At 37.7% G+C, this 13,672-nt stretch overlaps 1 protein-coding gene across 6 annotated transcripts in view; it reads left to right on the top strand.

Moving 5' to 3' along the window:
* The window catches only part of CFAP43 (cilia and flagella associated protein 43), a 71,960-nt gene that overhangs the window by 41,044 nt on the left and 17,244 nt on the right, over nt 1–13,672 (top strand). For all 6 annotated transcript variants that reach the window (XM_016154453.2, XM_016154454.2, XM_016154455.2 and 3 more), the window contains 7 exons: nt 1,285–1,432; nt 3,961–4,062; nt 4,795–4,872; nt 6,894–7,019; nt 9,656–9,760; nt 10,811–10,927; nt 11,873–12,097. In XM_016154453.2, coding sequence (XP_016009939.2) covers nt 1,285–1,432; nt 3,961–4,062; nt 4,795–4,872; nt 6,894–7,019; nt 9,656–9,760; nt 10,811–10,927; nt 11,873–12,097 — 901 coding nt within the window. The remainder of the gene's footprint in view (nt 1–1,284; nt 1,433–3,960; nt 4,063–4,794; nt 4,873–6,893; nt 7,020–9,655; nt 9,761–10,810; nt 10,928–11,872; nt 12,098–13,672) is intronic.

Raw genomic sequence — 13,672 nt, 5'->3', positions numbered from 1 at the left:
TCTTTCATAACACCTATTGAAGGAGCACTAGAAATAAGGACTATTTTGAATAGTAGATAACTTTAAAAACTCCTGTTTATTCTTAAAAATCCTAACCTAGATCTATATGTATGTGTATACACATACAGACTTACTTTCCTAATTAGACTTTGCTCAGACAATATTAATTGATTTAGACTTTTATACTAAAATTAAAATTCTAAATAAACAAATACTGCCAAAGCATATAAACGAAGGATGACCAGAGGATAGAGAGCATGAAGGTGACAGCCTGGGCTTTAAGTGTTGCCTTGTTTGAACTGCCAGTGGACATCACTAGTCAATGTGCAATTCATTTCCACAAAAATAATATCTCACAGTGCCCCCTGTGATAGAAACAATAATAAAACATGGCCTTTCTCAGTAACATTTGAAAATGTTAAATATTGTAGAGATTTTATATTGTAACAACTTTGGTTGCAACTTATTTCAAAGACTCATCTAACTGCATCATCATGCCATTTTACACATAGAATCTTAAAAAATATTAGCTTGTATCTCATATGTAAGTCCTAACATTTCTTTATAATCAGTGAACAAATAGCATCTCAGGTAACAGCAAACTAGTGCTAGAGCCCTATCTACGGAAGTAAAGACATCCCCACCCTTCCCTGGGTTAACCATGTGGACTGCTGACTCAAAACAAAGTTGAGCTTGAAACCTGGATCCTACCAGCCCATAACCTCAGGCACATGACAACACCTCCAAATCAGCTATAACAATGTTATTCAAGGTAGGGTCTGCAGCACCTGTGAACTCCTTAGAAATGCATATTCTTGGGCCTCACCCAGACTTCCTGAATCAAAATCTCAGTGGATGGGGCCCAGGAATTTGTTTTAACAAAACCTCCAGGTGATGCTGGGGTTCCCAGACACTGAGGACTGAATGTGATAATGTGGTTCTACATGTGAAGCCAAGCAGCACCTCGCACATTCTAAGGGCTCAGCCAGAGTAGTGGCTCTTCTGTGCAGTGGCCGTGGCAGGTACAGAGGGCACGTCGGGTGAGGGTATGAGGACAACCTGAGGAGAGGCCACCCATAGAGGTCAAGAGGCTTGCCGTGCTCTGGATCCCATAGAACAGGCCCTGTTTTAAGAATCGAAGCCCCGATAACTACAGGACACTGCAGAGAACTGTCTGCATAATTCCTTGTGTAGAAATGATTATGTATCTGGAAATAATACTGCACAATGTGACTTTTTAAAATTGTAATTTTATAGTTTGTGTTTTCTTTTTTACTAATATAGGCGGTTTGGAGGAAATTTAGCCAGCGAAATTTTTGAATATTGCCAGAAACTTTTAACTTATCTGCAAAACACCATGGAGGAGGAGAATAATTACTTAAGTATACCACAAAGGAAATCCTTGGGTTTGGGATCAGAATCTGAACATGCAGTTGAGTTCAAATATAGAATTCCTTCTCCTTCTATTGACGTAAGAAATATCCAAACCTGTCACGAATTTTTGTAAGAGTTTATTTGAGCTAAATGATGATTGATAGGAAGAAGATTTCAAATCCCCCTTAGAATGACAGCTTCACAGTTTCTTTTAAGCATTTGAAATTAATGAGGGAAGTAAGGAAGATTATGTGAAAGTTGGGAGAAAGCAAGGCAGGGATCGGATTACAGGATAGTTAACAAGATTCTGTGCACTCTTGGTGGTGGTTATCCTTATTTCAAAGGTGTGATAACCTAGATGCACAAAAATGGGCAGAGCTTGCTTAAGGCAAAAATAAACCTTTTACTAAAGAAGTTATATGCCTGGGGCATGCATGACTACCCACCATGACCTGCCCAACTGGGAATTTATGGTGAGATCACCCTGTGACATTACTTTCCATAGAACCCCTTTTTCATCCACACTTCCTCCCTTCCTCGTAAAATGAGATAACATTTTTTTTAGGGTTTTTGTTTGTTTGTTTGTTTGTTTGTTGTTTTTAGCAGATATTTGTAATATTTCTCTTCGTCCAGGTATCCTATGATTCTCAAAAAGAACATGAGCTACATTTGAGAGAAAATATTGAGCCTTTCTTGAAGCAATTGCAAATATTACACCTCAGACCTTATTTAAGCCATTGTACAAGATCCAGGCTTGTCTAAAAAGAAATCTTGACTACCAATTCTAGTACTTGGTCAAAATGATGTCTCTGTACTTTCATGTCGCATACATTATTTAGGAAGTATCGAGCCAGAGGACAACATTCATTTCTTCAATCATTTAACAAATATTTATTGAGCACTTACAAAGTGCTAGGCAGTGGGAGATATAGGCATAAACAAGATAGAAAAAGTTTCCACTTTCATGAAGCTTATATTCTAATTGGCCATTGGGGTAAGCAAAGACAGAGATAAATAAGCAAATAAGAAAAGATTAGTTAGTAACAAGATCTGTTTATGGAATAAAAATGGCTTGGTGTGATAGTGTTTGGCTGGAATAGCCTCTCCATGCAAAAGGGGAAGACGTTTAAGCTGAGATCTGAATTAAAAGGAAGTGCCAAAATGCAACATGGGCCAAGAGTACTCAGGACAGGGCGGGAAGAGCTGCCATGTGTGAGGACCTAAAAAGGCCTGTGCAGTTGAAGGGAGCAAGAGAGAGAGGGAGGCAGGAGATGAGGCCCTCACAGTGGGAAAAGGCCAGGTAATGAAGGACTCTGCAAACTGGGGAGAGTTTGGATTTAATTTTATATGTAATGGGAATCTGTTAAAGAGTTCTCTGAGGAGAAGATGTACAAGATCTTATTTATATCTTTGAAATGATTGCTTGCCCCTGTGTGGAGAATATCTCCTGTGGAGGATGAGAGCGGAAGCAGGGAGATCTGTTAAGAGGCTATGGCAGAGGCCCAAGTAACAACGATGGAGGTGCAGGAGTATTGTGGCGAAGAAGTGGTAGATTCCAGGTAGATTTCAGAGAGAGAGTTGATAGAACTCACTGATGGATTCAAGGGAGAGGGAAAGGAAGGACTTAAGGATTGAGTCCTAGATTTTTTACTGGGACAATTATGCAGGAGATGATATCATTCGTAGTAATGGGCAAGACTGTGGGAGGGGAGCCACTGTGGGGGAAAGAAAGGAATCTGAAATCTATTACCCATGCCAACTTTGAGAAGCCTGTTAGGTATCTAAGCAGAGCTACCAAGTAGGCCATTGAGAAGATAAGCCTTGAGTTCTGGGGAGAGGCCAGGACTGGAGATTTTGACTTGAGAATCTAGGGAATGTGGAGGGGATTTAAAACCATAAAACCAAATGAAGTCATGGAAGAGTTAATGGCAAGAAACAGAAGGGGATCAGGACAGAGCAACTTCTAGAGATCCAGGAGAATAGTTTAGGGAGGCAAAGGAGACTGAGGAAGGGCAGCTGGTGAAGTTCCAGGAGAACCAGGAGAGTGCGGCATCCCAAACTCTTTCAAGATAGTTTGCTGCAAAGAGATTAGAAAGGGGGCGATAGCTAAAGGGGAATGTGGTGGTCAGTGAAGAGTGGCTTTCCTAGGAGAGGAGATATCAGAGCACGTTTGAAAAAGATTCGGTAGTGGGGAGAAACAGAGGGTGCAGAAGGGTGATGCAATTTTTCTTTTAAGTGTAAAAGCCTTGAGAAAGAGGAAAAGATGAAGATCCCAAGTACAAATCGTGGGCCAGGCCTTGATAGGCAGGAGAATTTGGTCTCTAGTATCAGCAAGAAGGCAGAGAGTGATTTGGTGGACATGTGACCTGTCTGATCATTTCCGCTTTCTCTGTGAAAAGTGTGGCTGCTGTAAGGACAGACTGGTAGAAATTAAATTAATAAAACATTACATCTTGGGCAGGCAAAATGTTTGGTATTATTTTTAAAAATGGAACGGGTAGAAGGGGATTCGAAGCGATGATATGAAGTAGGGTGGGAGAAGAACTCGATGAGTTTAAATTTAAGAACTGCCTGTCTTCTTCTAAGGTAAATGAGAATATGAATTTAAATGCTGACTCATCGCAAGAGGAGTTAGTCCAAGTCGATAATACGCAGGAAATTCCCTGGATACAACAAAAAAGCCAAGAGGTATTTATAAAACATGGGAGAGGTTCGAAATAATGCTTTGTAGTTGTGCCAAATAGGCTCTTTTCCTATGACAACCTGTTGGAAAGTTAGAAAGTAGAAAGAGATACTACTTGACAACACATTACATCGTCGTGAAAGCAAACACACACCCTAACCACGCACGGCCCAATCTTTTAGATAAAGCCAGGCGTGCTTTAAGAACCCTCCTTACGCTAATAGGAAACCCAACGAAGCTGTCCAGGTAGGCCAAAGCAAAGAACGAAGTGTGACGCCTCCTGATGGAATGTATTTGGGGGGACGCTGCAAGGTCGACGTAAAGAACGAGGTGGTGCAGGAAGGTGACGAGTGTAGTAGCCCATGTCTGGATCTAGCCCGCGTATCCAGCCTCACTCAAGTTTCCAATAAAACAGATTGGTTTTCCTTCGTCAGCTCTTCTCTGTTTAATTTTTCACAACTTCATTATTTTCTTTCCCTTGGCCTTGTAATTGACATCGGTTCCAAGCTGCTTCAGTGGTCGCTGATGCAGTAGCAGCTGCCTTAAACAAGGTATTGCTGTGATGTTATTTCATTTGTATTATTAGTCTTTAAAAATTTTTAAACTTATTTCTAGAGACGTGCTATCAATTGTATATCTATATACCTATGTACGTATATAGGTATGCATGTATCCATCATATACCTCTCTGTCATTTCTTATGTGCCTGTTTAAGTGATATACTTGTCCCATTTCAGGCCATCGAAAAGGAGGTTAAACTGTTTTCCAACAAAAGGAAAGAGATTAAAAGAGGAATCAAAGCACTTGCTAAAACTGTAAGTTTTGTGAATTCACATACTAATACATTTGGCCCTCGGTCTAAAATGGCTTTTTGAACTTTATTTTGTTCAACACAGCATGAGGAGTTATACCCACTTTTTTTTCTCTGCCTGTAAGCTCAGTTTTCTAGGGTACATCAATGGGGTAGAATTTTTTTTACCAATACCACACTATGTATAAACAGTGGTTTTCTTCTCTATCTATCCCAAATTCTATGTCTTACTTTTCTTAATAATTATTTTAATCAAAGTTATATGTTTACATTTTTATGAATTAATGAGTTACATAATTAAAAATAATATTTTAAAGCAGCATCTGCCCTACTTTTTTTTCCCTATGATTCCTGTACTCCAGAGGTAACTATTTTTAATTCTTTTAGCTTTTCTGTTTTGCTGTTTACCTCCTTCTTTCTAATAGTCTTTTTATTACTGCTATCTCTTGTTATTTCACTAATTATCTTCGACAGTGTTCGTTCTGCTATTCGGTCCATCTTTTGAATTTGTTTGTATGTTTCAAAGATCAAACTTTTAAGTTTCATAATCTCTTGATTCTTTTGATGAAGTAAAATATTTTGCATCCATAGTTACTATAAAATTCTACTCTCATTTAATTGACTGTTTTTCTTTGGATAACAAGTCTTCTGTTGTTGAACTTATTGTGTCTCTTCAATGGTTTTGTTGTTCCCCGAATACTTGGTGGTCTATTATTTTTATTATTGTTTTACCATCTTTATAATTGAAACTCCCTGTTATAATTCCACTACACCAGTTCAACCTGCTGGGGAAGAGTTGTAGGAGCTCTGACTTCAGCAGGTATTCCCATCTGTTTCTAGTAAAAGGAAACTGAATTGGGTGGTGTTGGGACATCTCTTGGCCACCTATCTTGTGTGTAGGAGCAATTCCTCTAATTCCTTCTAGCCACTGACAGATTCCTTGGACATTGCCCTACTTCTCCCACCCAAATATTCATTCCAATTTCCTCCATCTGGAGGAAAACACCCTGTTACTACTGCTGGGCCCTAAGGAGTCTTACCAAGTGGGGGTACATGTACATGCAAGTTCTCCACTGCTTATTTTTGATGCAGTACCTCCAGCAAATCTCTCTGCCAGCTACTTCTAGGTTACCGCCTCACCCCTGATGTAGCTTCTACCTTTTGTTTAATATTGTCCTCAGGGCACTTGGGGCTATGATGCATCATTCAGATCCACCCAATTTTCATTTTCCAGATGTTACAGTTTCCATACTACTGAAGTATCCTTTTTCTTTTTTTCTTCTTAATTGAAGTAATGGATTTATCTATTTGTTATACATTTCTTTTAATTTTATGGACTAGAGTGGAGGTAAAAAGGTGTAAAGGCCATTCCCAGTCCACCTTTTTGAAACTGAGGTCCTTACTTTTCCTATTATATTGCTTGTTTTGTTTTTGTTAATTTGTAAAGGCTCTTTATATATTGGAGATCGTCACATACATTGCAATGTATGTCCTTTGCCCCTGAATTTTTTGAAGTTATAAAATTTCAAAGACAATGTTTATTATGGAAATATTCAAATATATATAAAAGGCAAGAGAATAATAATCTAATAAACCCAATTGCCAATATTATTTCACCTATACCCCTGTCCACCATCCCTTCCCATGATTATTTTGAAGTAAATTCTATATATCATTTTATTTCATTTTTAATTTATTAAGTACATATCTCTAAAAGAACTCTTAAAACACATGACCACAATATTATTAGCACACCTAAATATCAGTAATTTCTTAATATTATTCAATGAAGTGAAGAATTTATACATTTTTATTATTGTTTATAGATGCATGAGCTTTTAAGGATTAAGCCTTAAAACTTAAATAATCACAATAAGCAAATAACCTAATTCTTTACTTGATATACTTATATTTAGATAAACAGAACATCTTTTTTTTTTTATTGATTGCTAACCAGGTCAGAAAACCATGTCTTCAAAGTTTAATTCTTTACTTGTCACCCTGCTTTCCTATTTTAAAATTCAGGTTATGAATATGATGGAAGAAAATGAAACAGTAGATAATATCGCAAAATTAGAACAATGGGAATTTGGTCTGGATCTTGAGGAACTGGAAAGACTTCACAATGAAAGTGAGGAAGAAATAGAAAAGGTATGGGAAAAATATGATTTAAGCACCATAACGAAGGAAGTCAAAAGAAAAATAGGAAGGAGAACTTTTCCAGGATTACGCAAATAAAACAAAAACTTTTCCAGCACAATGTGATGAAGGAAAGCCCAATGCATGTACATGGAATGAGTCTGAGAATTATCGAATTGGGGACTAGGGAAGAGAAGAGCATCTGGGCCAGCCTGATATCTGGTGTTTGTCTCTCCTCCCTGACATTCACACCAAATACCTTCCATCAAATTTTTAGAAATCCCCTCAGCCACCTCATGTCATCTTTGGACACTCTGGTTTAATAATTCCTTTCTTGATTAGGGTTGAAATCTTTCTCCCTATGCTCACTGCTTCTTCTATTCTTTGAGAACCATCACTTCTATGGCCACTCTAAAAATGATTAGAGAAGATTGGCAATTACCATGCCCCCTATGTGTCTCCTCTTGTCTCTGCTAACTATCTAGCTCCTACGACCATCACGTAATGTAGTTTCAATAGCTTCATTATCATTGTACAATTTTCATCTGATTTCATCATATTTGAGTCTGGTATCCACAAAAGAATTCCAAATATTATCTGTCCTGTTTAGAGAAAAGCATAAACTTAAACCTCCAACCTCCACTTCTCTAAATACTATACTTCTATTAATTCAGCCTTTACATCTTTTTGTGACAGTCACATCACATTGTTTAAACATATTGATTTTATTTTAGGCAAAAGCCCTAATTGTATTTTACACAGGATGTTCTTAAGCTACCTCTTTTTCAATCTGCACAGTACATTTGAATTTTTGAGTATGCAAGTATAAGCACTTTTTTTCTCTGAATAAAAGAATGAAATATAGCTTGATTCAAGGACATTTAAGTGGATTATAGTTGATTAAACAACTGTAGAAAAAGAGACTGATTACCTGACTGATGTCTCTAGGAGAGAGGTTTCCAACGATATGCTCCAGACTCTGTCCTGTTAAACATATTTATTAATGACTGGGGTGAAAATATAGAAATAAGGCATATTTGTCAAATTCATGATTGACATGAAGCTGAGAATGAGAGGTAATATATTGGATAACAGAGTCAGGACCAAAAGGACCTCAACAGACTGATTCGAGGAGATAAAATTTACCTGGATGATCATCCATCCATCCATCCATCCATTTCTTCTACAACATTTATTAAATACCTGTTACATGCCAGGCACTACTGTTAAGTTCCGGGAATACAATGAATAAACAGGTCCCCGCCCACGTGGGACTAATCTAGTGGAGAAGACAGGTCATAAATAAACAAATACCTCTATATTGTGTGATGAAAACAAACTGAATGCTGTGATAGATGTGGGAGTTCTACTTCTGTGGTCAAAGAAAAACACTTTAAAGGGGTGACATTTTGGTTGGGAACTAAAAGAAGAGAGGGAGCTGGCTGTGCAAAGATCTGGGGGAGGAGAATGTTGAGCAAAACGAGCAGCAAGAGCAAAGGCCCTAAGGTAGAAAAGCCTTGGAGAATTCTGGGAACAGAAAGGCTGTAGCGCATGAGGCGACAGCAGAGAACCTCGTGAAATGAAGTGGGAGAGGTAGGCAGGGGCCGGTTCTGACGACCTTGAGGACCATAGTAAAGAATTTGGCTTTTGTTATTAAATGTACAACAGGAAGCCATTAGAAATGATCCCTTTTTTTTTTCTTTACTATGAAAATTGGCATCAATTTAGAGGCTTTTTAAATGCTATTTATTTCGATTGTCACAACAATCCAAAAAGGTAAATAATGGTTTTCTTGACTTGAAGAAATAGGCTTTGGAATAGAGTCACATGGCTAAGAACCCACAACTCAGATCTGAGCCAGGAAGTGCTCTGGATCTGCCCACAAGGCTTCAGGCTCTTCTCCTTGGTCCTGGTTTCACTCAGGCCTGGAACGCCCTTTCCTATTCTGGCACTGGGCTCTCTCAACTCATCCAGCTGGACCACTCTGCAGTGAATCTGGGTTAGGTCCCTGCCTCCATCCTCACTCTAGTATTTTTTTCTCTTCAAACTCATGTCTGACTACACGACCCTGCTTCTCTGGTCTACTGACCTACTAACCACTGATGAAGTGCAGTAAAGGCCACAAGACAGAGGTCACGAACTGGTACTTTAAATACGTGTTAACAAAAATTAAACCAACATTTATATATCTGACAGTTTCATAAAATTACAAATTTCAGATTTCCCTAACAAAACGAGAAGACTTGGCACAGTGGATTTGCTTCGCCACCCTGCACTAACCAGCCAGATCTGTAATAACATGTGTCTTAGCCATCCAGCCCATCACGGCTGTGCAATTGTTCCCATACCCACCTTGGCTCATGTGTAGGACCTACCTGCCCTTAGAGGTATTTGTGTTGACACCCTGGTCCTCAAGGAAGGGAATCCCAAGCCTCCAGACTAATCTTCAGGAAAGGTTCTCAAAGACAAGGAAGTGCTCCCACCAAAGTGCATCTCAGTGCAGAGAAGCACCAGGTGTTGTGGAGAGAAGATCAGATTCTACCACTAAATGTGCAGCTATGACTTAGTGCATTTACCACTGAGATTTTTTTTTTTTTTGAGAGACCACATTTTCATTTTTACTTTTCCCTTCATCCATGTTCTTCAAGATAAGAAAGGATGCAGAGATGTATAACCTAGCCAAGGGATATTTGGCTGAACTTATTAAAGAAGAATGCTGGAATTCAATGGCTGTGAAAGGTCGAGCTCTTAAGGTAACAGATATAACTCCAGGTACAACACCTTAGCCAATGGGAATTTTCATTGAAAGTCTCATGGCAGAAAAACTTTTAAAAAATATTATGAAGAAAATCCATACATAGAAAAGCACTTAAAGCATGCCTTGCCTCCTTCTGTACTGAATTCTACCTAGATGTGTCACCTTTTCTTGTCTCATTCTTCCCTCTCTGCTCAGGCCCTGTGTGCTTCTAAGCCAGCATCTCTTAAGATTTGTCTTATCACCTCTTTCTTTCCTTTGTGACATTACCTGCATCCAGGTCTTAACATCTGTCTATTCCAAAAGGCCACTTCACCTTCCACACAGATTGAAAACTAAACATAATGTTGTTCACATTTCTACCTTACATTTTCTAAAGGCCTATTTTTCATGCTTTTTCATTGAGATTCCTCTCAACACAAATTTCCTGTTTGTGTAGGGGGACCAAAAGTCCCACTTTATGACTGTGGTCCTAGAGTAACTTTTAACAATGTCCTTTTCACTTTAAAATATGCTACCCCCACTCCAATTTGGATAATGAAGTATGTAATCAACCTACATTTATGTGATTGAGCATTACTCAAAAACAGCATTTCTTAAGAGCTGCACATTTTAGGCTGGATAATTCTTTGTTGTGGGGCTGTCCTATGGATCGTAGGATGTTTTGCAATATTCCTGGCTTCAAGCTACTGGACCCCAGAAGCATCCAGTACCCATATTAGTAAAAATGAAAAATGTCTCCAGACATTGCCAAATGTCCCCAAGGCTCTGGGGAGGGAGGAAGACAAGACAAGTAAAAATCATTCCTAGTTGGGAACCATTGCTCTAGAAGTAAACCCTTCACAAAAGCACAGTATTTTTATACAAAGTTCACACCAGTGCTAATGGTATACATTGTCTTATTTTAAGGAAAATTTTCATTTTCAATTTTAACTCATGCATAATAACCTATGAATAAATTTTAATCAGGAAAAACATTCCCTACTCCATCCCAAATACACAGACTGGTACTGAAATGAATTTATTTTGTGTGTGTTTTTTCCCCAAGTGCTTTCATATCCCTTATGTGGTTGAGAACTTCCCAATGAGACAACGCACAGATGAAGAGTTGAAAGAAGTGAAGAGAGTTTTACAGCAAAAGAAGATTGAAACAGAGTGTTTAAAAGTATAATTTTAAATATTCATGTGTTCACATAAGTGTTTTTTATTTCAAGGTCTCCATCATATAGATTTGACTTGGGATACAATTTAAGATAAGTTCAGATATTGTTTGTATTTACATTTTCATTCCTTCTTAATTTGTAGAATATATTCTAATGAATATAGGAGCTAAATCCACACAACAAATCAAGAAGCCTGTATCTTACACAACACTGGCTAGCTCTCAAATATGAGGATATACTCTTTAAAATAAGATTTGAGGTTTTGTTTTCGTTCTGATCAGAAGTTGTCTTCATCTACTTTGTTTATCTTCTCTTATCTCTAGGGATTACATTTTAAGATAATTGACCAAAGATTAAGTAGTATCTGTTTTGATGGAATCATGGTTTTCCTAAAGCAATTACCATCTTTTTTTTTTTTTTTTATAAAGCAGCAGTTTCTATAAAACTACTAAGAAAAAACAAAAACAAAAACAAAAACAAACCACTGCCATACTGGCGTAATTTTGCTTTGGCCAGAATCTTGCATCCATTCCTTTTCTGAATGATAAAATGAAGGTTTACTTAATTCTTCTTAACCTACATCCACCAGTCCTATATGAACAAATTCTTTTGTGAAATGTGAGGAAAAGATATACTTTTAATGTCGAAGTACCAAACAAAGACTTAGAATATTTACAAGCAGCTGTCATCCTGACAGCAAAATGCAGCTTTACATACTATCAAGAACAATTTTTACTCTTTTGGTTTATCCACAGTTTTTCAGTTCCTGAAGCTTTACTCTCTTCTGTAGCAATTTCAGGATCTATCCAATACTTTGAATTTAGTTGCTGACAAGACAGCTTAACAATTTAAAATGATTGTTGAAATAATTAAGTTTTCACGTAATCGCCCTTTAGAAAATTCTTATTATTGCATAACTTCCATGTCATGTTTTCTTGTTTTCCTAGATAAGGAAGGAAATTGTAGAGGTTCAGTCGGCAATGACCTTGTCTAAAAAGCATCATGAAGAGGAGGATGAAGAAGAGGAAGATGTGGCAGTAAAAGATACCAATTTACCCAATTACCTGCTTGGCAGTCTGAGTACTGATTTTGGGGTTCATGTCTCATTGTTGTCAAGCCAACTGGAACTTCATTCCAGAGAAGAGAAAATCAACCAAATTATATTACTGAAAGTGGGTCAATTTTTTCTTTATCCTTGAAAATCTCTAGAAATCCTCATGAGGTGTCTTGCAAAGGCTCGAATTGAAATCTAATGCCAATCAAATAGTGTTTTGTTTTATTTTTTTAGTTTATTGGAGTAACATTGGTTAATACGATTATATGATTTTCAGGTGTGCATTATAATTTGACATCTATATATTCTATTGTGTGATTACCCCCCAGAGTTGTTTCCTTCAGGTACCATATATTTGATTCCCTTTACCCAAATGATAACTTTAAAGTACACAGAGAAATATCTAGATTGCTAGTTTCCATGTTATTTCAACAGAGCTTGTGTTCAAGAGTTACTTTCATCCATTTGGACTGAGTTCTGTGATAACAGATTTTCCAAAGAATACTCTAGACTGGCAGACACCACTAACCATTCTTCTACTCAGATCTTCCATAAGCTCAAAGATAAAAGAAACCCTTGAATGCCATCTTCTAGGTAACTCAGATATCAATTAGAACCTCCTTGTACGATCAAGATGTGATTGCTTTATCTGTCCCTTTAACCTGTAGAAATACAATTTCCCCTCCAAGGTGCAGTATCCCTCAAGGCAGTCTCAGAACACATGTGTGTATGCCTACTGAAGGTTCTTTAAAATTCAGTGACTGAGATGGCACTAATGCAAATAGTTTGAAATTTAATATTAGCCATTCTTGATCTTGGAAGTCCTTCAGTCATATAGGCAATTTGAGTTCTAGCATCCCGCCATGTTACTCTGCTCTCTCTTCCTGCCTTTTTCTCTTCTCCTTCAACCTCTGAAATTCCTGTGCATTTATACTAAAAACTGCTTAGTTATCTCTTGTTGCTCAGCTTCTGTTGACCCACACCCTCGGGGTCTCACTTTCCAGTTGCTTTATTAAGGCATTTTCCTACAAAAAGTAATTTCAGCCCAAGAGAAATTTTCTGGTACCAGCTGTTAAGATCGTTTATCCCCCCCTGCTTTAATGTTTTAATCTTCAGTAGGATAGAAAGATAGACTGAACTCTGATAGTAAAATAATGGCTACTTTGAGTTGACCCACGTTCTACTCATCAGTAGAGGTAAGGACAATCCGATTAGATCCACCGCCACTTTAGTAATTGGCTGCTTCTGCTAGCCAGCCTGTGTCACCTTCCTACCTGAGAATGACCTGACTGTACAGAGGAAGATTATTGTGTGTGGTTGTGCTTCTCTGGAAGATTCTCCAAGTAACCACTATAGGCCATCTCTTCCTCACATCTCCCCCAGACATGGTTCCAAAGAAAAGACATCTCCCAATTTAAATACTGCATATTGCTTTTAAAATATTTATGGTGGCTTTTTTTTTTCTTAGAACATATGCAAAAGTAGAGAGAATAGCCTTAAGAGCTTCCAAGTATTTATCACTTATTTCAGCTTTTATCAACATAGCTGTATATTGAGTTACAACTTACATTTTGGGAAGTAAGTTGTAACAGTTGTTGCCTTAATCCTACCCATGATGAGATGTCACTGTAGATTACTGAGCCAAGAAATGACTTAATATAAATAGTATTTTATAAAAATTAATTTACTGATA

Source organism: Rousettus aegyptiacus, unplaced genomic scaffold (genome assembly GCF_014176215.1).
Source record: "Rousettus aegyptiacus isolate mRouAeg1 unplaced genomic scaffold, mRouAeg1.p scaffold_m13_p_6, whole genome shotgun sequence".
NCBI lineage: Eukaryota > Metazoa > Chordata > Mammalia > Chiroptera > Pteropodidae > Rousettus > Rousettus aegyptiacus.
This window is presented reverse-complemented; position numbering and strand designations above follow the sequence as displayed.